Here is a 27,198-nt window from a genome sequence, read left to right on the forward strand (position 1 = left end):
CATCTTTTGGAGATATACTAGGGCACAATTCAACAATATGGAACTCCGATTTCTTGTAGTTTTACTCTAAAATGGACATATTTGGAAGACATTTTGACTTACCATAGGTAAATTCCAAGATCATCCACATGGGAAGAAGCTAGGAAATCCCCAGTTGGAGCCATAGTAATGCTTACTGCTGCTGAATCTAATAGAAAACAGTCAACAAGACTGGAAGAGAAAAATAATCCATTACATAATACATCATTTATATTTCCATTAATTATATTTAATGCATAAAACTAGATGCAGTCACTATTATTTTAACTTGCTTTTTAAACAAATAGGATGTCCCAAAGGGGTTCATGTCAATTAAGAGAGAGAAAGAGAGGACTATGCCCTCATGCTTACAAAATAAAGCGGGAGACGGGACGGGACAACGACGACACACAAACCAGGCACACAGAAGAAGAGGTCCGGAAGGGAAAGGTAGATGAATTGATAATGCCAGAGGAAAGAGGAGAGCTGTGAACAGCCATTATTGCTTGAATAGAAGTGCTACAACTGACCCAGCAGCCTTAGTCCTCTGGCTGATGGAAGTGGACAGAGGCTGCTTCCCTTTGGGTTTGCATTCCAAAGGTAGTTGGAGCCGAGCGTTCTTTCTAGGAAAGGTGCAGGAAGCAAGCTCCCTGCAACTTCTCCTCCTTTGGCCAATGGATGGGGCCAGCTGGAACTTCTTCTTGCTGTGACGTTCTTCCTGGGAGGCAGGGGTTGCAACCTCTCAGTGGCGTTTTGTCCCCTAGCTAATGGCAGAGGCTAGGTTGTACTCAATACATAAAATCTTTTATAAACAGTGGCTGGAAACCACTGAGCTATTTTAAACACTCTAGAATATATAAAGCATGAGGTAAAATTTGGACATATGGGGAAGAATTATAGAAGAATTTCCATGATATTTTTTTATGTCTTTCATAATACTACCAACCTTAACATTACCTACTCTTGCATGGATGTAATTTTTCTGGATACTACCATCACTTTGAAGGATGGCTGCCTTCATACTACTTTGTATAGAAAACCTACTGTCCAATACACATATCTACATGCAAGCAATTACCATCACATCACAATAAAACCCACTGTATACAGCTAAGCCATGCCTTATGAAAGTAAATGCTCTGATGAACAAGATCTTGACAATCAGTTGAATATACTTCAGAGACTATTCCTAAGCTTAAAATATTACCCAAACCTGATAAATAATGAAATTATTAAGCCTAAATTATCTAGAATAGCATTGGCTACTAGGTGATATAAAAATGCAATAAATAAATAGAAAAAACTACTCCAACACCAGCAAGAAAAAACCCGTAATAAGAACACCTTCAGTGGTCATCTCGAGTTCACAGTTAAGGGTGCTGCAACACATTACTGGAGAACAATAGTCTATCCTGGAAGATGAACCCACTCTCAGAGACATAATCAGAGGCACCCCTATGCTATTTTATAGGCTACTAACTAATCTGAAGCAATTGTTGACCAGAGACAAAAGCTCATCACTGGACTCAGAGCAAAGTACCAGGCCTTGCAATAAACCTAAATGCCAATTCTGTCCATTAATAAACACCAGTGATAATGTAAGTGGACCCAATGGGGCTATCCACTGCATCAAAGGTAAATATACCTGCACATCACTGAATGTTGTGTATTTGATCTCCTGGATCAAGTGACCAAAGATCACTTACATTGGCCAAGCTGAACTATATTAAAGATGAAGATTAAATGGGAACAAATTAGATGTTAAGCATAAGAATACCAATAGGCCTGTCAGTGAACACTTTAACCTCCCTAGAAATACCATCAAAGACCTCAGGGAGAGTTCTAAAGAAGCTGAAATCAGGGGCTTACTGGAATGAAAGATTACAGAAGAAGACATAAGGACATTTGATTGAGTTAATCAGGGAATCAATGGAGACTATGGTTTCTAGGCAAATTATAAAGACTTAGTGCACTTTGAGGTTTGCAACTGTTACTTTAAGAGAACAGAACGTTTCCAGCAAGTCTGTCTCCAGTTCCACTTTAACCTTTGAAGTTTTTCATGATGTGTTATAGAAGATCCAATGTAGAAATGAACAGTTTATAAGATCGTTTCTCATTTGATGATAATCCTACCTTAGTAGGTATATATAGTCCATGAGTATAATGAACACAGAGTTATCATAGATGAGTGATGCTACAACTCAACTCCAGACAATCTGAACAAAAGCTATCAATTTTCCATTTGTTGCTATGTCTGATGGCTCTAAGGGAGAAAGACTGCTCATGTTGAAGAGGAATAATATCATGACCATTCAAACTTAAACTTCAATATGAAAAGATAAGAACAAGAACTGCAAACGTTGCTGAACTAATGGAAAAATCTATACACAAAATATATATGTACATGAAATTTATATACAATGATCAAACATTGTGATAAAACTCCACAATCAGCCAATAAAATATGAAACACAAGAAAAGCTATTTGTACATATACAGTTGGAGATATGCATAAATGATTGCCATGCACATTTCTGCCATCATCTTCAGTGGCATGTTGACAAATTAAGCAGACTTCTTCGGAATGAATCCAGAAGATGCAGTATCTTATTATCAGGGCACAAGCTCTTAAAAGTGAAATAATAAAATATATTATTTTCAACATCTTGCTTATATCTGTGTTTTTATATATATTTAAAAATAACAAATTAATAAAAAACTTTAAAATAAGTTTGGTCATTGTATAGTACTTTGCTGTATTATGTTATGAATCTTTATTGTATACATTTATTTATCATATTAAGACCTTCACTCTAAGGCAGTGCTCAACTTTTAATCTGTTGTTTTATTAATTCTACTGTGACCCAACATTTTTAATATTTCAAGAGTTGCATCTTCAAAAGTTGCATCATCATAGGATAGTTCTAATGCCTTTTTAAAAATCCGATACTAGAGGAACAATAAACAAGTACAGTAAGCAAGACAAATGTTCTCACAGACTATTCAGCAAGACGTCATTCCAAATACAACAGCCATTTATCATTTCCATTTCAATGCAAACATGAACATCTAGTACTACTGTCTGAAAGATGTTATCATAACAAGAAACCTTTAGAACTTTCAGCTAAGAGCAAGTGATGCAATATTCAAATCTCAATGTAGTATTCAAGGGTGGATAAGAAAAATGCATGTTCAAACAAGAATGCCTGACGTAGCAAAAGGCAAACTATTTAAAATAAATCCTATACATTAGGGCAGCCTTCCCCAATTTAGAGATGGATGTAGATGTTGAGAGCCATATTCCAACATATCTGGGGGCACTAGGTTGGATTAGTTATACCTATAAATAAGAAGTCAGGAGCAACAGAAGCAACTCAGAAAAGGAAAGAACATTTTGCTAGCAAACAACAAAAGGGATTTGTCATGAGAAGTATTACAAATTACACAAATTTAGATCACAAAAACTGGGATTACAAAACAGAAAAACTGGCTTGGGCAACGTGGTTATGCTAACCACAGTTAATGCGGTTATCACTAACCACGGCTAGTGCTGCTGCTGCCACATGACCACAGAATCACGCCCCGCTATGTGGTTTTCCGAACCACACCCTAATCACGTACCTCTCCGCTGATCTTGGTAGTTCTTCGACTGGGCCATTCCACAACCCAGCATCCCTTGCAACATTACAGCCCTGGTCAGGTACTTCCTGTTTTTTGCTGGCAGCCATGTTTAAGCTATGGTGCCCGTGAACACCCACTACAAGACCCACCAGGGCTCCCGGCGGCCAGTACGAGAACTGTGCATTCTGTCCCCACCACATGATATGTCTATCCTAGTAGCCCCAGTACAGGCATAAGGGTGTGCCAAGTGTGGGGATTTCAGGTGAGTATGTGAAATGGCAGCTGGCACATTCAGAGCTACTATGTAGATCTCAGCAGTGGAGATCCAGACAAAGTCGATTTCAGCTGGTCTTGCAGCAGTGATCTATGGTAGCACTGATTTAATCATGGGGGCCTTAAATGCAAAGCGATAGTTAGGGTCACTAACCCTGTTGCGGCATATAGTTAGTGGAAGTGGTTAACCATGGTTATGTAGCAACTATGGTTAGGGAAAACACCCTACAAAAGACATATTAAGACTTCACAGTTAACTCAAAATGTTTACCCACTGTGGTTTAAGCATGTTGTCAGAACAGGGTAAAAAAAATCATCCATTTTGTAATACGTAGAAGTATTACAAAAGCTATTCAAAGGCTACAAAAGCACCCTAGGTTCATGAAGAAACACAAAGAAGGAAACAAGTATTGGCCAGTCCTATCACAGTGATGGCCTGAGTCACCCTTTCCCTTGAATACATAAAGCAATCTTCCGATCTCAAGATGACTCTGCATCCCCCTTTACTCCTAGCCTACAGCTGATAAGTATCATAGCATAAAATTCATTGGAAAGGGGCCAATCAATTAAATCTAGGTACCAACCACTCAGCAGAAGAAACACTGCCTTAATGGGGTCATCACCTATCATGACTCCTGTTGCAACTGCTGCCACAAGCTTTGTTACATTTTAGAAGTGCACTTTTTAAACTGCAAACTCAACTTAAGCCGTTGTTTCCCACTTGGGGAGCAAGACTGAATAAGACTATGACCTGGTTTGCACATAACAGCAGCATTTGGCAGCAAATTAAGTTTATTCTTTGGGTTGTTTAACACATGAATAACCCAAAATGTCCAGGTTTGGTCATCACGCTAACAACCTACACAACTATCACATCATTAGGTTGTGCTGCAAACCAGAAGAGGTTCATGTGTGTTTGCGTGAATTGAAGGTTAATTAAACCATCATTTCCAACCAAATGCCACCATTACGTGTGAAAAGCCCCAGAGATTAACTTTTGTCTCTCTTTGAAAGACAAAACGCCATAAAAAATGAACAAAGGTTTATACAAGAAAAAACATGTTGGAAAGTTTTGTCCATTGGATTCAAATTAGAAGCTAGACATGTACAATTTTAAACACTGACTGCACTCTTGTCAGAATAGACTTTTTAGGGAAATAATAAAATAGTAGGACTGTGCAAGATTTGGAATCATAATTCTGAAGCATGGCAGACATATTGTGTGCAATCCGCCATTTTCTGCCCAGCCCTAGTGTGAAGAGAGAAAAATGTCCTACAGCTTCGAGCATGCATTGTAGCTAATTGGAAGGCAGCATTGTCTTCCCCATGGCAATAATGAACTAAGCCTGTGAAGGATGCTGCATTCATAGAATCATAGAATAGTAGAGTTGGAAGGGGTCTATAATGCCATTGAGTCCAACCCCCTGCTCAATGCAGGAATCCACCTCAAAGCATACCTGACAGACTGCTGACCAGCTGCAGCTTGAAGGCCTTTAGTGTGGGAGAGCCCACAACCTCCCTAGGTAATTGGTTCCATTGATGTACTGCTCTAACAGTCAGGAAGTTTTTCCTGACGTCCATCTGGAATCTGGCTTCCTGTAACTTGAGCCCGTTATTCCATGTCCTGCACTCTGGGATGACTGTGAAGAGATCCTGACCCTCCTCTGTGTGGCATTTCAAGTATCTGAAGAGTGTTATCGTATCTCCCCCCAGTCTTCTCTTCTCCAGGCTAAACATGCCCAGTTCTTTCAGTCTCTCCTCATAGGACTTTGTTTCCAGACCCCTGATCATCTTCCTTGCCCTCCTCTGAACACGCTCCAGCTTGTCTGCATCCTTCTTGAAGTATGGTGCCCAGAATTGGACACACTTCTCAAGACGAGGCCTAACAAGTGCCAAATAGAGGGGAACCAATACTTAGCGCAATTTCAAAGCTATACTTCTATTAATGCAGCCCAAAATAGCATTCGCTTTTTTTGCAGCCACGTCACACTGTTGGCTCATATTCAGCTTGTGATCTACAATTCCAAGATCCTTCTTGCTTGTAGTATTACTGAGCCAAGTATCCCCCATCTTATAACTGTGCATTTAGTTTCTTTTTCCTAGGTACAGAACTTGTCATTTATCTCTATTAAATTTCATTCTGCTGTTTTCAGCCCGGTACGCCAGCCTATCAAGTTCACTTTGAAGTTTGTTTCTGTCTTCCAGGGTATTAGCTATCCCAATGAACTTTGTGTCATCTGCAAATTTGATAAGCATTCCCTGCACCTCCTCATCCAAATCATTATTTAAAATTTTGAAGAGCACTGGGCCCGGGACTGAGCTCTTTGGTACCCCACTTGTTACCTCCCCCACCCCCCAGTTTGAGAAGGTACCACTGATAAGCACTCTGAGCAATTCTGTAGCGAATTGTGGATCCACCTAATAGCTGTTCCATCTAGCCCACTTTTAGCTTGTTTGCTAATCCACAAGGGACGTTACCCAATCAAAAATGATATAAAATTAGTCTGACAAGATTTGTTCTTGACAAATCCATGCTGGTTTCTAGTAATCACTGCATTATTTTCAAGATGCTTACAGACTGACTTCTTTAAAATCTGCTCAAAAAAATTCCCCGGGATTGATGTCAGAATAATGGGTCTGTAGTTCCCAGGTTCCTCCTTTTTGAAGATAGGGACAACATTAGCCCTCCTCCAGTTGTTTGACACTTCACCTGTCTTTCATGATTTTGCAAAGTTCTTCTGCCAGCTCCTTTCTTACTCTAGGATGCAGTTCATCGGGCCCTGGAGATTTGAACTTATTCAAAGAAATAGGTGTTCGCTGACCATTTGTTTATCAATTTCAAGCTTCAATTCTGCCCCTTCAGCTTGTACTTCATTTTTGCCAGGGGTGTTTGTGTGTCATAGACCTGCTTTTGGGAGAAGACTGAGCCAAAATAGGAAATGAGCACTTCGGCCTTTTCTTTGCCATTTGTTATCAATTTGCCATCCTCATTGAGTAGTTGAACCATCATTTCTGTCCTCTTGTCTTTTATTATGCACGTATCTGAAGAAAGCTTTTTTGTTGCTTTTAGCATCCCTCAGCTCATTCTCAGCTTTAGCCTTCCTGATGTCATTCCTGCACTTCTGTGCTACCTGTCAGTACTCTTCTTTTGTAATCTGGCCTTCCTTCTACTTCCTGCATGTGTCCTTTTTTGTTTTCAGGTCATCTCTAAGCTTTTTGTGGAGCCACATTGGTTTCTTCTGTTGTCTTCTATCTTTTTTCCTCGTCGGAATTGTTTGTAACTGTGCATTTAAAATTTCCTTTTTTAAAAAAACTCCCACCCATCTTGGACTCCTTTTTTCATTAGGGTCACTTGCCATGGGACCTTACTTATCATAGTTCTGAGTTTACTAAAATTGGCTTTCCTAAAATCTAGAATACGCACCTGGCTACACTCAGCTTTTGCTTCCTTTAAAATCAAGAACTCGAGTATGAAGTGGTCACTTTCCCCCAGAGTTCCAACAACTGCCCCTTTATCCACTAAGTCATCCCTATTGGTCAATAACAAGTCAAGGACTGCCGATCCTCTAGTTCCTTCCTCCACTTTCTGTAGGAGAAAGTTATCAGCCATGCATGTCAGGAATTTCTTGCAGGGGAACTTTTGACACAATTCATCTCCCAACAGATATCGGGGTAATTGAAGTCCCCCATTGCTACTACATCGCATTTCTTTGAAATACTGGCAATTTGCTTATCAAAAGTTTTATCCTCATCTTCTCCTTGATTGAATGGTCAGTAGTAGACTCCGACTATCATGTTCCTTTTATTCCTTGCCCATTTATTTTAATTCAGATGCTCTCGATGGGGCTACCAGGCTCATCCTCCTGTATTTCTGTGCAGGGATAAGTACTTTTAAGATATAGTGCAGCTCTGCCTCCCTTTCAATTTATTCTGTTCTTTCTGAACAAATTATACCCTGCTATATAACTACTCTGGAATTGTTATATTCCAGTCATGGAAGTCATCCCACCAAGTTTCAGTTATACTATTAAGTCATATTTGCCTTCATGTATTAGGAGTTAAAGTTCGTTTTGTTTGTTTCCCATACTCTGGGCATTAGTATACAGACATCGAAGACCATATACTTTATGGTCTAACTTTTTCCCTACATTATTGTGTTATTTGGTGAATGATGGACTAAGCCTTTGTTGTCATTTAACAATACTTTGTTAATGAAAAACAGAAAGGAAAAGTTAAGCTAGTTCCACATTACTTTTTATATTGAGCTACACTTAAACATCTCCTACTTTATGCAAATAATCCATAAACACAACCCACTTTTCATGAAAAGTCATAAATTTATGGAATTCTGAAGAAAGAGAGAGCATGTGGGAGGGAAGTGGCACCTCCCCCTCATTCATTTTCATCAGGAATCCATACATTTATCCAAATCTTGCAGTCCATAAAACAGCACTTCAAGAGTCCTTCCTAAGATATGAACCACTCAAGTTCTAATAAGAGTCTTAAGCTCAATATTACCAATTCTGAATAGGTTGTTTTCTCCAAATCAGCCTGTATAATTTCAATCCCTTCCTTTTCATATGATTTATTTTATACTGAGGATCACAGTAAGCATTTTTAGTTCAGCTATAATTTTGTTTTCTACTATACTTTGTTCAAGTACATCTTCATCTGTATCAGTTCAACAGTCACCAATATAGTCAGCAACAATTCCTGTAACCACTGAGGCACTTTCCTCATTGGAATAGTTTGAGTAGCTAAAATAAAAATACTGTTAACTTGTGAAAGAGGTTTCAACTTATTTTTAAACAGTATGCAGTGAATTTGTTGGTGAGCAAATAGGAGATCTCCATAGCATTCCTATAAGCCCTTACAGACCTGTGTAGTTTGCTTAACCGGCAGCGTTTTAGTTAATTAAGCAGCCCTTTCATACCCCTCAATTGGTTCCAAGTAATTACAGATCCATTTGTCAACAATTATACAAACTACTAGGCCTTTGCCCAGAGAAAGAAGGATATCATGCCTTGATTCTCACAGAAGAGCTGAGAAACATGCTGGAATGTTAAGGCCCTGGTCTCAGAAAAGGGGTGATGGGTTTCCCAGCCTGTGATGCTTCGAGCAGCTTTTGGGAAAGAGAAGCCCCCCTTCTCCTGAATGTATGTGTGTTGGCCTGTTAATTCCTGAGAGGGGGCAGAAGTGTTACCTGTGAGCTCATGAGGTGGAGGGAGGCATCTAGCAGAGAAGCTTATAAGAGCTAATCCGTGTACTTTGGACTCACTCCAAGGGGCAATATGCACGTTACCAGTTTAGAGAACTTTGGCGGCTCTGGGAATGGCTTTTCATCTATTTTGGGAGATTCAGATAGACATTGTGCTGTGACAGTTTTGTTAGCCAAAGAGAGATGTGAACTTTCTTTGCATATTATTTTCTATCAATAAACTATCATCCTTTTGCATGAGTGGCTTTGTTTCATTGTGGTAATCAAAAGAATCTACTTTGACTGGGACGTGGCAGAATCAGAACCCCAAATCAATACACAGTATATCTCAAAGACAGATCTTCTATACCACAAATATGGTTTAAAGCGTGCCTTGTGGTTAAAGTATAATACACATGGTTAAAATATAAATATAATTCCTAAATTGACTTACCATCCAGATGGTAGATCCCAAGTCCTAATAGTACAGTCCATGGATGCAGTTATTAGCCAACGGCCATCAGGACTGAAAGCCTACAATAAATCATTCACCTTTTATTATGTAACGCTGGTCCATCAATTGATAAGTAACATTTTAGTTTGGATCTACTTGGCAATTTTATGTTAGCCCTTATACATGGTTATAAGCCTTGTTATATGCTGAAAGACAGAATATCAACAGACCTAGAATATCAGTTGCATAAAATATAAATCCACTGAGTCACATTGTGCATTATTCTTTTTTGTACACATTGAATGCTACCTATGTACTGGCATATGTAGAAAGACAGGCAGCTCTTATTGGTTTTTCAGGAAATAGACTCAATAAATCTTGAGAAATAGGTAACTTTAAAAGAACTGATAAAATGCAGAGGTTTCACCTGTATTGCCTGGAATAGCAGGAGAGATCAACAGGTAAATGAGTTTAGCACACACATAACAACTATATACTGTATGTTAAACTGATATATTCCTGTTCTTCCTTTAACAAGCTTATAGCAGCTTACATGGAACTCCCAGCCATTCAGTTAATGACCAGGGGTCCATGCACTCTTAACTTTAATTTTGCTAAAGGATTAAGGCTCCAAAACAATGGGCCCATATACAAGACAAACATTTGCTTTGGCATAAATCTCAAATTGCAAAATCTAACATAACGTAGATGCACGTTGACAGTATATAACCTTCACACAAATGATAGTTTATGGACACAGACTTACCATGTCATTTATCTGACCTTGGTGCCCTGAAAACTTCCTTACAATTTTTCTTGTTTCTATATCCAGAACCATGATGCCAAAATCATCCATTGCAATTCCCAGAATGCCACTGGTAAAATTTAGTAGAACATAAACATTTTAAAAGGGACAAAAATACATTATAATTGCTTACTATTGACACTCTTATGAACACCACCATTTTTCTAAGAGATTACCTAAGTTTTAGGGGAAATCTATAAATAGATTTTTATCGGTAAAGCTATCCTAAACACTTTCATGGCAAAAAAATAACTAGGGATTGCATATAAAAATACAAGGACATATTGAGAAAAATGGGTAGCTGAATATAGGAGGGTAGTCCTATAAAGGATAGGAACATAAATTAAGAAGTGGAGAGATGACTATTTTTTGATGCCATGAAGAATGAAACACTGTTCTCTAAATATGGATTATGAAAATTTCTATTGAAATACTAGAAGTGTTTTATTGATTGATTGATTGATTGATTGCATTTATATACCGCCCCATAGCCGAAGCTCTCTGGGCGGTTTAGTCCTTTCAAACCTTAATTAACACATCTTGTAGTCTCACCTGTCTCTGTGAAGCAACATTTTACTTGGAGAAGTCAAGAGATCAGTAGAGTGAACAAATTTTGTGGTCTTGAATTTCCAGAACTTGATCAATCCTTCACTTCCCACTGTGATTGTAAGCTGATTCAATCCATCCACTGCTACTCCTCTTATGGAGCCTTCATGAGCTTTAATCACAAAAAAGTGCATTAATATTCATCCCCCCCCTAAATCCCACCATTTTATAAGCCCTGTGAAGAAATGCCCTGTATATCTGTAATTTTGTAATGTTTACTTTGTGTGGCCTCTGAGAGGCTATAATGTATCTGAGTAGGCATGAGGCCTAGCTTTGCTACTGTCAAAGGCTTGCGTAGTTGTTGCTTAGTGACATACTGGAGGGGTAGAGAAAGACAATCACTTGTAATATGTATAGATGGGGCCTGGATCAGGTAAATTCAATTTTGATTGGCTGGAGATTGGTGGAACTAGGTGGAAAGAGCAGCTGAGAGCAACTGACAGAAGCTTAGTCAGTCTGTTGAAAGTCAAGGAAGAAAATCTGCTGGTTGGTTGGTGGGTATTATAGAAGGAATAGGAGATAGCTAAGGAGAAAGTAAATAACTAAGGTCTGAATTTTAAGCTACTCCTGGGTGGAATAATCAGATTGAGCTGGTGAAGATCCAAAATAGTGAACAAGTGGATGTCTTATGCCAGGAGGCTGCAGCCACAAAAACAAGAGCAGCTTTGGGAGGAAGACCTGATTGTGAGTACATTTAGCTGGGATGGACATTTGAGGGCTTCCTTGCATGAATAGCTTGCTTTTGGTCATGCCACGACATTTTGATGGGGTTTAGGTCTGGATTTTGACTAGGCTATTCTAAAATATGGAATTTCTTCTTCTGCAGCCATTCTTTTGTAGATCTGCTTGTATGTTTAGGATCATTGTCTTGCTGCATGACCCACTTTCAGTTCAGCTTCAGCTCATGGATGGATGGCCTGACATTCTCCACTAGAATTTTCTGCAGAATTCATGATTGTGTCAATAATGGCAAGCCGTCCAGGTCCCAAGGCAGCAAAGCAGGCCCAAACCATCACATTCCCACCACCACGCTTGATGCTTGGGATGAAGTTCTTCTGTTTGAACTCATTGTTCTGTTTTAACTCATCCGCTTTGCTTTGTTGTCATGATGTGTGAATCTGGCACTGAACTTTAACCCATGGTTTGTAGTTTGGTTAAAACTCTGGGTTGTTAACCCTAAAAAAGACACAGTGCCAGGTTTGGATGTCACGACAACAACCAGACTGATAAAGCCAGAAGTAAACTTGACATGGGGACCATGTGGGAGGCAGCAGATATGCTCCAGCATGGCCATGTCATGGTTTTATGTATGAACCAGATCACGGTGTTATTTGTAAGTTTGTACAAGCCCAAGCCTGGCCCCCACACATATTAAGTATATTAATACTGGTCATATGGCTACAGGAAAATGTTATGGGAATGCAACATCAAGTACTTCAGCTCCAGAATACAAACTACAGCTTCTAGATACAAAGCATTGAAGTTACTGTTAAGACTTTTTTTAAGACCTTGATTTTCACCTTTTTCTTTGCCATAACGTCCTCTGTGAATACCAGACTGCATATTGTATATATCCACATGTCCTGTCGTAAGCCCAATTACAGCAAAGTTTCCACAGGAAGTGATATCTACTGCCTTTCAGGGAAAAGAGAGAAACTAAATTATTTTTAGAAGATCTCTGATATTTTTCTAGTATGATTTTCTTGCTGCCTTTGAACAACAAAGAATACTGTGACTAACAATGACAATTTCTTAAACGTTTAGAAAGCTATTATTCAATCCAATCCAATTCTACTTTCAAATAATGCTGACATGAGACTTTTGGATAAAAAAAAGCTTCTGAATATAAAAATGTTATCCTAGCTAAATACTTAAGAGGGTGAGTTGGGACTTTTATTTTGCATATAATTTTTGCTTTTAACGCAGATTCTTCTGAATTATGAGTTTCAATTAAGCAGATTTTATGATGTTCTTTAAAGAGCTACCCTCCCCAACTAATTTTATATACACACATATTAAAACTCTTACTGTTGCATATACACCAAGGGGTTTATTTTTGCTGAAGTCTTTTGGTTTCAATTTATGGATTCCCATTGAGGTTTTCTGATAATTCCAGGTGGTACAGGTTACATAACCTTGATGGCAAGCAATGATCCCATCCCAGTCACTTTGACGAGCTACCTCTGCAACACAATCAAAACTCATCAAATGCAAAACTTTTACTCAAGAAGCAGTTATCACCACCCCCATACATATTTTATAACAGTTCTTTAACAATATCATTTGATTACAGAAGCTCAAGTAAAAAGTTCCTAAGTTTATCATTATACTGACTGTACAGGTGTCCAGCACAATGAGGCTCTTGAAAAAACAGGTTGCTTACTTATAACTGTAGTTCTTCAAGTGGTCATCTGTGCCTGAGCAGAGTCTTATTTGGGAAACTTCTATAGCTGAGGGTTGTTGTTTTTGTGGGAACCCTCCCCCAGTTCCAGTATGCATGTCCTTAATGGGTTCCCACCTATGCCTTCAATTCCCTGAGGCCACCCATTGAAGCCTTGGTATCAACATCGAAGTGGGGACGGGAGGCTTTCTGTGAATGCACAGACGACTACACATAGAACTACAGTTACAGACAAACAACCTTTCTTTCTCCTATGTGATCTCTGTGCATCACACATATGGGCCAGCAGCAAGCTGACTTAACTGTGGTGGGTCAGTATCCTTCTGTATGACAGCAGACAGACTCTGCTGACAGAGGAGCAGTCTGCTTTGACCTCTACATCAAGTTGGTAATGCCTGATAAAGATCAATGGTTTTGACCAGGTGCTCAGGAATTGAGACTCCTTTTCCAAATATCACTGATGCAGCTGAGTTGAGAATATTTGGATTGGATCAGAATGGCTGAAGCAGCCAGCAGATAGAAGCCTGGTAGTGTGGACCACCCAGAATGAAAGTCTCCAAGACAACACTGGGAATCCTTGCCGCTTACCACCATACCATATAAATAAACAAGGGAACTGATGAAAAGAGCTCAGTTCTTAACTTATAGAAAACTAATGCCCTCTGAATGTCCAGTGTATGAAGAGTAGATTCAATCATAGAAGGAGATGGAAAGAACAGAGTATAATGTCCAGATTTAAGTGGAACTCAGACACCACCGTGGGCAGGAATGTGAAGCTGGGAAAGAGTACTAACATATCATGATGGAAAGTCATATAAGGTGGGTCTATATGCAACATACACAGTTTGTTGAACTGGAGGGCTGATGCAATAGCCACCAGAAAGGCAATTTTCTACAACAGGCGATGGAGATCTGCCATCAAAAGAGTTTGACTGGCTTGGCAGTCAAGCTCTGCAAAGCATCCAACAAGCTCCAAGTCAGTACTGGGGAGCCATGCTGGAGGAATGAGATTCCATATACCCCGAAAAAACTCCTTAACAAGTGGGTGCAAAAAGCAGAGAAACCATTCACCAAAATGTAAGAGGCAGAGATATCTGACAGATACCCTCAGGGAAGAAAGTTTTAAGCCCTTGCCATAAAGATCATAGAATCATAGAATAGTAGGGTTGGAAGGGGCCTATAAGGCCATCGAGTCCAACCCCTGCACAATGCAGGAATCCACCCTAAAGCATCCCTGACAGATGGTTGTCCAGCTGCCTCTTGAATGACTCTAGTGTGGGAGAGACCACAACCTCCCTAGGTAACTGATTCCACCGTCGCACTGCTCTAACAGTTAGGAAGTTTTTCCTGATGTCCAGCCGGAATCTGGCTTCCTTTAACTTGAGCCCGTTATTCCGTGTCCTGCACTCTGGGAGGATCGAGAAGAGATCCTGGCCCTCCTCTGTGTGACAACCTTTTAAGTATTTGAAGTGTGCTATCATGTCTCCCCTCAAACTTCTCTTCTCCAGGCTAAACATGCTCAGTTCTTTCAGTCTCTCTTCATAGGGCTTTGTTTCCAGACCCCTGATCGTCCCGGTTGCCCTCCTCTGAACACGCTCCAGCTTGTCTGCATCCTTCTTGAATTGTGGAGTCCAGAATATAAGAAAGAGAAGGTGACATTGGACAGAATGGCTGTAAGAAGCAGGGAATTGGGCAGCCTGCCATAGTGAACAGCGTTTCAGGAGCAGCATAAGAAGTTTAACAGGGAACATGCAGGAATGGCTGGATAGCTATTTAGGAGTTGAGATAACTCAGTGCCTCACAGTGTGTTAATGGTTAAGTTGTTACTAATAAATTCTTAAGTTTTGTAAAAAGAAGGGCTTCCGTGTTTGACTAATTCCTGGTGACTCACCCAGATTCCTTACGTAAGCTTACATTGCCTTAAGGCCACAGACCAGACAATCACTTTGGCATCACAGTCAGTCTTGATGAATAGCCATGTTGATTTGCTGGTAGGGGAGATGCATGGCCTTACTCTGGAAAGGCCAATTTCCCCACAAGAACGGTTGGTAGTGTGGCATTGCTTCCTGATAGAGACATGTAAACTGGGTGCTACTAAGAAGTAAATCTGGCAACCCATGAGATCCAGGTGTCTGCCATCCATGGAGGAAGAGTAAAGCCTTTGTAACTTCCCTTAAGAAGCCTCTAGTATGATAAGAGTTAGGAGGCGTGTGTGTGCGTGTGAACAGAAAACCAGCTTCCTTCTCTTGCACCTAAAACGTATTCTCCAGTCTTTTCTACATTGGAACTATGGATGAGGGAGCATTTCAAGATTGCTATCGAGTTTGCAGCAAAGTCAGTAACAGCGGAACAGCAATGGGAGTTGAAGCTTCCATATGTACTTGTCCATCACATGATCTTTCACACAACTGGCTGCTGTGCTTCCAGGCACAAGGGACTTTCTGTCCAAATGGGCCCATGTCCTCTGAAGGAGAAGCCAGGTCCAAATTGCCCATAGCTGCTTCTAGTGATGAGGTAGATGGTGCCAGGAAAGAACAGGACATTGAATCTTACTGGTAATCATCCATCCTTGATTGTAGAAAAAATCCTGAAAGTGCCCAAGAGTGTAAATCAGTAGTTAGTGCTGACGCCTTAGGGTGCTTGCAGTGATAAGGTGGTCAGACTGATAGCCAAGCACAAGCCCCAGGAGTAGCCATGGAGAGCGATTGGATAGATGACACCACAAGTTGTGCTTGCTGTGGTGGTATGGTCAACAATGGCGGAACAGACATTATTGTCCATGAGACTGAAGTCGGTATTGTAGTGTTGATGGTACCATGGTTTGTAGTAGCCACCGTAGTGGGATCAGAGGAGAAGCCAGGAATGACCCCTGCTCTGGTAGAGGCCAAGGAACTGTGCAGGGTGTGTCAGTACCAATCAGGCAAGATGGGCCTTGGATAGCAAGGATGATCTTGGTAACATTTGTTCAGTGTCTGCTCATCATATTCTAATAAGTTGGGCTTAACGCAGTATCAGCAAATTGACTATTAGTGGAGGAACTGGTATGGTTGACAGTACGATAGGTACCAAAATAGGCAATTGTGGCACTGGATCCACAGCTATCCTGACAGCTGCCTTTTTCGATTTCTTTTCCTTCAGCTCTGAAGAGCTGTTGTACTCTGGCTGAGGTTTAAACTAATTCTCAATTGGGCCAGAAGAAAAAGTATTTAATGCTCACACATGCTGAGCCAGTTTGCACAAATGAATAAGCCACCTCATTCCTTCAAATCAAGTGAAGAATGACTTACCTGTTGCAAATGTTGTAATAGGTGGAAGTGCCATTGTATCATACTGAAGTCCTTTCTTCTTTGATTTCTTTTTATTTATGGAACCTTTAAAATATGAGAAACGTGACAGAAATGTATGTTATGCAATGACAGCTTAGATCCTTTTCCAACTTAGAAATACTTTGTTTTCTACCCCTATCCTTAACACCAACCATTAATAACTATGTTCTACCAAGGTAATGCCACTGAAATTAGGAGAATGATAAATTTCAAGAAGTATGTCAAAAACATGTTTAATTGATAGAAGGTTTACCCATCTCAATTTTTCTTTTCTGTCCAGGGGGATAGCTGTTTCTGTATGCCAAACTAATCATTAAAACAAATCTTAGGTTTCTCTCCAAAGCTTATAACCAAATCCTTCACAAGAAGTGTACATTACTTCTTGAACAAACAGAAAGAGTACACTGAAGTCACAAGTAAAAGATACTGAATATTCTTAAATTTCCAACAAGTTCAGTATATCAAAGTATTTTGACATGTGCTGTATAGTCACACTCACCACGTCCTAAACTTTTATTGAATCTTTCATGTACTGTGGAAAATGACTGCAAGGTACCATCTTGACCTATAATAAAATATTAAGAAAAGGGAGGTACATATCTATGCAAAAAATTTTTTTAGGCATGCTCATTAATCTTCAAATTTAAATCAATATACAAAGAGCTAAATATTTTTTTGCATTTATAATAAAATGAGCTAATTTATGGTTATCAAGCAACAACTATTGAAGTTATTCCCAAATCAAGTGCTAAAATATTAAGATACTGTGAGCAAGAAAAGCTTTCACAAGAAAGCCAGCTATTCAATATGAAGTGATTGCAACCCTCCTAATATTTCCCCAAATGAATATAGTAGAAAATTAAAAAGTGAAAATATATCAAACTACATTCAAGATTCAACCTGTATTTTGGAGCAATGCCAATGTGAGCTCACAAGAAAAAGTTGCCAAATACTGACTAATGCTTACTCATTTGAAACGGATCTAAAATCAGACACACTATACGCAATAAACTATCACCCGAGATCACATCACTCGCTCCAAAACATTGTTACTCATTTCAAGAGAAGAAGCTGAACAAATTCTTACCAGCACTAAGAATTTGCTGCCCATTTTGTCCATGATATCTGATTTTTGTTGGAGGCGCACTATGTCCCATTCGGTACCTCAGCAATCTACCACTTCCTCCAGGGCCATCAAAGATCCATACCTATTCAATAATAGACAAAACTTAACAAAACAGTGGAAAGGAAAACTGCACTGGAGAATACTATTTAAACACAAATCACCCAGTAAACACACAGAAATAATGAACTAAGAACATATAGTCACTCAGTATGTGGGAACACACATCTGTTATATTTAGATAAGTGAAAGACCCTTTCCTGCTATTTTTGTGTTTATTTGTACATGGATGAAAAGTGACAATGCATGTTCCGTGTACTGATCTCCCAAAATAGCTGATTTTGCAACATGTTGCTTCAGATTCTAATGTTACTGTGTATTCTTCCCTGCTCAATTAACAAACCCCAACAGATATACATCATTATTTTCTATAGAAGCACATTTTATTTACATAGATTTACTTGTTAAAACAAAACAAAAAACTTGTAAGAGACTGAGAAAAAAATAAAGGAGAAGTGACATGGGATGTGTAATTGTCCATAATTTACTGTGGAAGTTGGACCAAAGAGCTCTAAGGGATGTGATAACCCAGGAAAAGTCTAGAAGAGACTGAGGGCTTTAAATAAACCCAGCTAGCTCCTCCTCTTCCTGGTCCTCTGCTGGTTCACTGTTCATAGCTTTGCCTGTTTCCTCCCCCTGGGTAAGCACCATCTCTTGAGTAGCCATCGTCTACTGAGTAGTCTCCTACCAATACAGCAGTCTGGCAGCCAGATAGGTGTTCCTCTGGTGGCTGTGTATTTGCCACTAGGTCTGCAGGAGGAGGAGGAGGAGAGAGGCAAGCCAGGGATCAGGCTAGGTACAAATGGGCCAGGGTGGGGAAGCATTGAGGCATCCTCAGGGTGCCTTGGGTCTGCTGCTAGTTGCTCTGTAACTTCCTTGAGGGCAGGGTGTCCCCATCACATTTAACAATGGATGTTCATTGCATTTCTAGGTGCATTACATACAAATCATTTTAGAATTATCAGTAGAAAAAATAAAAATAAATAAAAATCAGCCCACACAGCACACAAAACTTACTCTTATAGCATTATCCGAACCATTAGTAATAAGAAGTGGCTCTCCCTGAACAAATGACATGCCGGAAATTGCTGTGGAATGTGCATCTCTCATTTGGCCCAGAAGTTTCTTTTCTTCTAGGTCCCACAATCCAATATGTCCAATGGGACTTCCAGCAGCCATAACTGGATGCCCATCTGTTCAAATAAAGAAAAAACACAAATATTATTTATTTATTTACAATATTTATATACTGCTCCCCATTCAAAATTTTGGAGCGTTGTACAAGATAAAATAAAAACAAAAACAGAATAAAACACCTTAAAATATATTTTTAAAAGCAAAATGAAAGGCGAACTGTGACTGGTCATTAAGGAAAGGCTTCCTGGAACAATGATGTTTTCAGGAGGCGCCGAAAGGAATACAAAGTTGGCGCCTGCCTGACCTCCAGAGGCAGGGAATTCCATAGGAGGGGGCCACCACACTGAAGGCTCTTCCCCTGGTGGACTCCAATTGGAAGATGGATCTAGGTGGAACCATCAGGAGAAAGCCCTCAGATGACTTCAGTGACTGGGCAGGTTGGTAGGTGAGAAGGCGTTCTCTCAGGTATCCTGGTCCCAAGTTGTTTTGGGCTTTGTACACAAGTACAAGAACCTTAAACCTGGCACTGAAGCGAATAAGCAGCCAGTGCAGTTCCCTCAGCAAAGGAGTTACATGCTGGAAAGGGGCAGCTCCAGACAACAGCTGAGCTGCAGCATTCTGCATTAGCTCCAGCTTCCGGAACAGCTTTAAGGGCAGTCCCACATAAAGCACATTGCAGTAATCTAATCCTGAGGTTACCAATGACTGTACTACCGTGGCCAAGTTTGAGAACTACAAGTTCAATCGCAGCTTTTAAAGCTCAACTAAAAACTTTTCTTTTTCCTAAAGCTTTTAAAACTTGATGTTGTGCGGACTTTATACTGTTAGTTTTACCCTACCCTGTGCCTGTTGGCATTCTCTTCCCCTCCTTATTGTTTTACTATGATTTTATTAGATTGTAAGCCTATGCGGCAGGGCCTTGCTATTTACTGTTTTACTCTGTACAGCACCATGTACATTGATGGTGCTATATAAATAAATAAATAAATAAATAAATAAAATAATAATAATAATAATAATAATAATAATAATAATCCCTGTCCAGGAGAGGCCGTAGTTGGTGAACCAGCTGAAACTGGTAAAAGGCACTCCAAGCCGCCATATAAATACAGATCACCTATCGTAAGACTGAAACAAGTCAAATTAAAAGATCTGACATGTCCAAACCGCTGGAAACTAACATTACACCAAGTTTTTAAAAATCAAACACACATGGCCAAAGAAGAAAAATTATGAAAAGACTTGTAACAGTTGATGAAGGAGAGTATACTTAGAAATGTGTTTCAGCTTGATATTTTAGTTCACATTTGGGATTAGCTGATAATTTATCTTACTTGAACGTTTTCCAATTCATATATTTTTCAGTAAATGCTAACATTACCTGTTCGGAATGATATTGCTGTTATGGGACCCCAATCTTGTTGAAATTTCATCAGTGTTTCATCAAACCTAATATTGTGCACTATGATATGACCAGACACAAGACCCACTGCAATGACATCCACTGCTGGTGCCTGAGAAAAAAGTTAGTAAGATTAAACAGAAATTACTTTTTAGATTTTAAGATATCCTGTTAAGAACACTATGCAATGGGGTGCAACTGCTGATGTATGGAATATCTGCCCATCTGGGCAGGAGGACTACAGCGGGGCGGGGGGGGGGGGAGGGTAACTACACTGTGTAGCTTATTTGTCCAATCATCTGCTGGGGAACAGTAGGTTAGTTGCAAACGAAGCTACTGTGCATCAGTTTATGAGTCACCATGAGTTAGTGTGATGTGTGAACAGCGCCACTGTCATTAGACACAAACACAGAGGATAGAATGAAGTTTTATGTATGTAAACATAGTTTAAAAACAATCTAATCCAACTACATTTTGGCAAACAATAAGAGAAGAGCTGAATCATCCATTATTGACCCGGTTTGCAAGAAATGATCGCCCATAGTTTGATCAACCCATGAGTTGTCATGCATGAGCAAGACAGAGTGGGCATGCTACCTCCTGCAAGCCAGCCACTTCGACCAACGATTCACAATGGGGATGTTCATAAGCTGCTGAGCGTCATGTACAAACCTAGAGAGCTGGGTTGTTCAGGGCTAAACAACCCAGCAGTGAACCTATGATTTGTTGTTGGGCTCAGCACTAGTCCCTAAACAACCCAGAATTCAGTGTTCACACATGATGTGTAACAACCTACAAACAGGCTGATCATAGGTTGTTGATTAAACAAAAGTGGCTTGTGCGCTATAGGCACCTCGCTTGCCTCTCCCGTTGATTCCTGACAGCTGGGTTGTTTAACCAATGGACAGTTGTTAAGTGTGAACTCACCCTCTGTGTAAGATAGGCGCGTGGAGTATGAAAATAACGGTATTAATAAATTCACCTGCTATTCTGGAATGTGTGGTGTTAGCAGTTAAGAGCGCTGAACTAGGACTTGGGAAACCCACATTCTAACCCCATGCTGGGTGACTTTGGGCCAGTCACTGTCAGTGTCTCAGCCTAGGCTACCCCACAGGGCTGTTGTGAGCATAAAATAGAGAAGAGGAGGATCATGTATGTCATCCTAGGCTCCTTGGAGAAAAAGGCAGGATATAAAGGCAATAAATAAATAAAGTAATTCGCAACTGCTAACTAAGGGAAAGGCTTAGTTGTATGGCTGGACCTAACTGACCTAGCCAAAAACATACTCTGAAAAGATATCAAGGAACAAGATATATTTGTTGCCATATCGTCATTTTAAAAACACACGCCTGAAGTCACACCTACCTGTTGAAGGACCGTCACTCCTGCACCCCATCCTGGAAATGTATATAAAAGTTTGCTAAGGGACGGGGAGAAGATTAGCAAAGTTTAATACCATGGGAAAAATTACATGAAGAATATTAAGCAAAACACAGCATTTGCAGAACATGTTTGTAAACCTCCAGGTGTGCAGAGTCATGAAATTGACTCCCCACTTGACTGTCAATCAACTGAGATTACAGTTGCCATTTTAAGATCAGCTGCCTAAATGTGGGTGTTGAGACACAATCTAAATATGCTATCATGTTGACACTCTGAACTCCTCCCTCTGTGGAGTGTCTTATGTCATACCACCTCCTGGGGTCCATGGGCAGTGATCCACCTTGAATTCACTGGTGATCTTTTGCTCCAAGTATCCCCTAGCATCTGTTCACAGTCCTTTTAATATTTCTAACATTTTACAGGGAGGGAAAATGTCATACTTCATGAAACCAACACCACCTCCTGCCATAGCTATGCTAACAACAACAGAATAAAGCCCTAGTTTCTGAAACTCTTAACTGTCTCTGAGATGTCAGACAGCCCTATTCATTTGGAGAAGGCAGGATATAAACCAAGAAACACCAGGGAACTCCAACCAGAGGAGCAGCAAGAGCCCTGTAGAAGCCCCATCTCCATAAATGAAAAGGGGAAGCCACCTATTTCAGAATGCTCTCCTACAACCGCCCAGAGAGCTTCAGCTATGGGGCGGTATATAAATGTAATAAAATAAATAAATACAATAAATGAGAAGAGGATGAGAGGACAGAGCAAACTGTCACCACAATCATCAGCTGTAACAGCTGGGTCCCTTCCCTTCACAACAATCACTTTAAAGCCCAGATATACCAACCATTTAAAGGGCTGGGGGAAAGAGAATTGCTTTAGATACTTTACAGCTATTTTTCTAATGAACATTCCACCAGGTCACTCTATACCAGTGGTTCTCAACCTGTGGGTCGGGACCCCTTTGGGGGTCGAATGACCCTTTCACAGGGGTCGCCTAAGACCATTGGAAAACACGTATTTCCGATAGTCTTAGGAAACTGTATTGACTGAACTATGTCATGTATCATCTTTTGTATTATTAAAGCTATTGTTATGTATTATTTTCATTAGCAAACCATCCCATGACAATGGATCGTGTAGAGAAGAACGAAAATAATTTTATGGTTGGGGGTCACCACAACATGAGGAACTGTATTAAAGGGTCGCGGCATTAGGAAGGTTGAGAACCACTGCTCTATACAGTAGTTGTGATTTATCAGGGAAAAGATATTACTAGCATTGGCTTGGACTACAAGAGGAAGGAAACTCCATTCATACAAGGTACCCTTGCCCAATTTTAGGCAACTTCCCCTTCTCCCATCAGCAAACACCATGCCCATCTTATGCCATTCAGAAGGATCCCATGATCCTCTGGGAGGCTTTTTGGCTTGCACAAGAAGCTATGGGTGGAGAAGGGGACAGGAAAGTTGTACTGATTTTTGGTACTCTCAGTTCTCATGGTTGAAATCAATGACTGGGTTCAGATGACATGTTGTGGCTCATCATGGGTTATTTAACCCATGCCGGCACCATTTTAAATATGCAGCCCACCCACTTAGGGGTTGTCATGTCATACAAACCTGCAAGTGTGAGTTAAACAACCCCCAAAGAACCCTAAAACATAGCATGGGTTTCATTTCACTTCATTTTTCATATTTCTATATTGCCCGATAGCTGAAGCTCTCTTGTTTAACCCTTGCACAACCCACATTCGTTGGGTTCACACATGACAACCCCCCCAAGCAGGGGTTGCATATTCAAACTGGCAGCTGCCCCTCACCCCCTCACTGCAGGTTTACTATGGGTTTAAACCACGGTGAGCTGTTGTGTTATATGAACAGCCCCATTGTCTCTATGCACATCAACCCTAAAAATAATAATCAATGTCACAAATGGCTGCACTGTGCTAAGTTACATGCATTTGTTCCAGTGGTTTTTAAAAAATGAACAAAGGCAAGGATGTTCGTACTTAAACCCATGTTTTTAGGCCAAAACCCTTCGCTTGCCTTGGAAACAGACTTAAGAAAAAGCATGTTGCGCATCACAGATTCACTACAATCATTGTGATCATTGCTATACAAGCCCTGTGATCACAACAGCTTCAGTTAAAGAACCAACAGTCTACAAGACAACCGCTTTAAGAACTTCAGACAGCCAGTTAGTTTGTAAACAATTAAAAATATTGCAGTATCTCTATGCTGTTGTAAGACGCCTTTTGGTTACATATCCTCAAGTAACAGTTTTTAATTTAATGATCATAACTTTATAATTTATTCTGTCAGAGAATGTTTACCCCCAAATCTATAAGCACTCTTCCCCGCATTCAAACCCACATTTTAAAATTATGAAAATAAATAACTGATAACAAGGTCAATTAGTACTCTGGTTCTTACCTGGATTTTATGTTCCACAATTGTAGATTTCCTTGTTCACTACCCAGAAGAATTTTATTCAGATAGGTACTGGGGTGCATAATGGCAGAAATGGTAAACACGGTCTTATCAAAATTTAGCTGCAAGTATTCTTCTGCAGAAAAATGAATACTATTAGGTCCACATCTACTACAATGTGTGTAATGCATTTACTTCTCTGAATAGTTATTACTTTAAAAAGGGTCAAACCTCACCTTCTGACTGTATATCCCAAATAATAAGAACGTTATCATTATCTACAGCTATCACATGATCCCCAAATGGCAGCACAAGATGAACATCTGTCCTATGACCTCTGTATGTGTGAACCACCTACAATACAAAATATCTTGGTTATTTCATTAGAAACATTGCTTTTTTAAATTGAAAATAATTTTATTTCTCTTTAGGTCTGGTTACATAAATCAAATAATATCATGATTTACATTCAATCCCAATTCCTGCCTGGTATTAATATTAAACAACCATTCACATGCTTAATACACCTTATTTCATTACTCACAACTCTTAATCCCTAGATCACCCATTAACAGACCAAGTTTTCTTTCAGACATGCTGGAAAGAGAGCCTCATTTCCTTAGATCTATGTTGTCCATAGCCCTGTATATGATGATGGAGGCATTAAGAAGATAAGAACTTCCACGCTGGGTCAGACCAAAGGAATATCTAGTCCAGCACTCTGTTCACACTGTGACCAACCAGCTATTGGCCATGGCCAACAAAGCAGGACATGGTGAAACAGCACCCTCCCACCCATGTTCCCCAGCAACTGCTGTATATAGGCTTACTGCCTCAGATACTGGAGGTAGCACATAGCCATCAGGGCTACTAGCCACTGATAGCCTTCTCCTTCAGGAATTTATCCAACCCCCTTTTAAAGTCATCCAAATTGGTAGCCGTCACTACATCTTGTGGTAGTCAATTCCACAGTTTAACTATGCACTGTGTGAAGAAGTACTTCCTTTTATCTATCCTGAATCTCCCACCAATCAGCTTCATGGGACGAATCCTGTTTCTAGTATTCTGGGAGAGGGAGAAACATGTCTCCCTGTCCACATTCTCCACACCATGCATAATTTTATACACCTCTATAATGTGGCCACTTAGCCATCTTTTCTCCAAGCTAAACAATCCCAACTGTTGTAACCTTCCCTCATAGGGACGCTGCTCCAGCCCCCTGATTATTTTAGTTGCCCTTTTCTGCACTTTTTCCAGCTCTAGAATATATATTTTTAGGTGTAGTGACTAAATCGGTACACAGTACTCTAAGAGTGGTCACACCATAGATTTGCATAAAGGCAGTATGATCCTGGCAGTTTTATCCTCAATTCCTTTTCTAATAATGCCTAACATGGAGTTTGCCTTCTTTACAGCAGCTGCACATTAGGTTGACATTTTCAAATATTTTAAGCTTTAGGATCCCTCCTACATTTATTCTTCCGCCTGCTACCATCCCAACCCAGCATTGACCTTCTGTTCCATCGTAAAACATGCATGTCATGTAGATATGCTTGCAGCATACTGGAGCGTCCAAAGGCCTGTGGAGTGGAATGCCAATCCAAGACTGGCATTAGGGAGGAGAATAGAACAAGACAGGTCTGGCCCCTCTTAAATATCACACACAGGAAATACCATTAGGATAAAGCAGCTTTTCCCAAAACAGGCTGCATCAATGGGGCAACTGTTGGAGAGTTCACTAACACAAATCCAATGAGCATCAATTAATCTTCTGCTAGAAGGCATTCAAGCCACCCATATGTCTTAACTAGAAGGGAAGGAAGGCTCCACCTGCTTCAGGATTCTATTCCTCCTTGGAACTTTGTGCTGTTCCCTCTGCCAGGGGTTTCATGCCCCCCCTTGGGAAGCCTACCCCATAGTTTGAAGAATCAACTAGTATTAAAGAATCAATTAGTAAAAAGTTACAGGTGTACAAGGGGATGCACTCGCAGAAGCATCATTTCCAAGGCACTTGAATCAGTAACTATACTTAACCCCATGTGATGAGTTTCTGAGTTCTTCAATTTTATACACTAGAATCACAAATAAGCCACACATGGAAGCCACGATTTTCAATGAATTAAAAACATAAAGATATACTTACTGGGCTACAGCATGACCTTAACAGAAACCTGCTCAGACACAAGTATATCTTTTAAACTATTTATTTCCGTAGTTTAACTAACAGAAACAAACTATGTTTTCTTGGATGTGTCCTGTTGATTTCAATGGAATTTGGTTTTATATATGTATATTTAGGACCGCAGCTGGGTCCTAAATATACATATATAACTTAAGTGTGGATAAACATAAATTCCCATGTCTTGAATACAAGTGATTAAATGCTTTTAGGATTAGATACAAACCATTGCATATTATTTAATAATGCTACAAACCTCTTTGTTCCGAGCAAAAGCATTGAGAAGACTGCCACATGATGCAAAGACCAGCATTCTGTCAGCTGCCAAACATGTAATATTCTGTGGCAAAGCATTGCCTAAAGGACAAAGGAAAAACAAAACAGTAAACAACAAGTTGTCCATTTTCAGGGGCATGTAATGGAGGCATCATGTTTGATGTATCTAGAACTTTCAACATTATAGTCTAATAGCAATATCCTATGCATATTTACTTGGAAGTACATTTCTCTGCATTCAACAGTGCTTAGCCTCTGGTAAATTTGTTTAAGATTGCAGTCTTACTTCCATGAAAATGTGCTCAGAACTAGCACAGCTAAGATACAGAAAATATGCTACAATAGAATGCCACAAACCAAAATCCATACTTACATAGGAAAACCACTTTTACAACTGTAACTTTTTACCATCACTGAAGTAGTTCTCACTGCTAAAAGCAGACAAACTTAAAAACAACAACTGTACAGCTGTTTGACTACTTGGCAATGAGAATTAGTAGAA

At 39.9% G+C, this 27,198-nt stretch overlaps 1 protein-coding gene across 1 annotated transcript in view; it reads right to left on the bottom strand.

The window, feature by feature from the left end:
• WDR36 (WD repeat domain 36) overlaps positions 1 to 27,198 on the bottom strand; it is a 45,134-nt gene that overhangs the window by 12,812 nt on the left and 5,124 nt on the right. The window contains exons 3-17 of the mRNA XM_063129539.1: positions 26,677 to 26,777; positions 24,478 to 24,595; positions 24,245 to 24,377; positions 21,789 to 21,843; positions 20,403 to 20,535; positions 18,902 to 19,077; positions 17,789 to 17,909; positions 17,201 to 17,266; positions 16,663 to 16,746; positions 13,003 to 13,157; positions 12,495 to 12,609; positions 10,921 to 11,086; positions 10,330 to 10,438; positions 9,564 to 9,643; positions 103 to 210 (exon numbers count right to left, since the gene is read on the bottom strand). Coding sequence (XP_062985609.1) covers positions 103 to 210; positions 9,564 to 9,643; positions 10,330 to 10,438; positions 10,921 to 11,086; positions 12,495 to 12,609; positions 13,003 to 13,157; positions 16,663 to 16,746; positions 17,201 to 17,266; positions 17,789 to 17,909; positions 18,902 to 19,077; positions 20,403 to 20,535; positions 21,789 to 21,843; positions 24,245 to 24,377; positions 24,478 to 24,595; positions 26,677 to 26,777 — 1,720 coding nt within the window. The remainder of the gene's footprint in view (positions 1 to 102; positions 211 to 9,563; positions 9,644 to 10,329; positions 10,439 to 10,920; positions 11,087 to 12,494; positions 12,610 to 13,002; positions 13,158 to 16,662; positions 16,747 to 17,200; positions 17,267 to 17,788; positions 17,910 to 18,901; positions 19,078 to 20,402; positions 20,536 to 21,788; positions 21,844 to 24,244; positions 24,378 to 24,477; positions 24,596 to 26,676; positions 26,778 to 27,198) is intronic.

This window comes from Elgaria multicarinata, chromosome 6 (assembly GCF_023053635.1).
Source record: "Elgaria multicarinata webbii isolate HBS135686 ecotype San Diego chromosome 6, rElgMul1.1.pri, whole genome shotgun sequence".
In the NCBI taxonomy this organism is placed as follows: domain Eukaryota; kingdom Metazoa; phylum Chordata; class Lepidosauria; order Squamata; family Anguidae; genus Elgaria; species Elgaria multicarinata.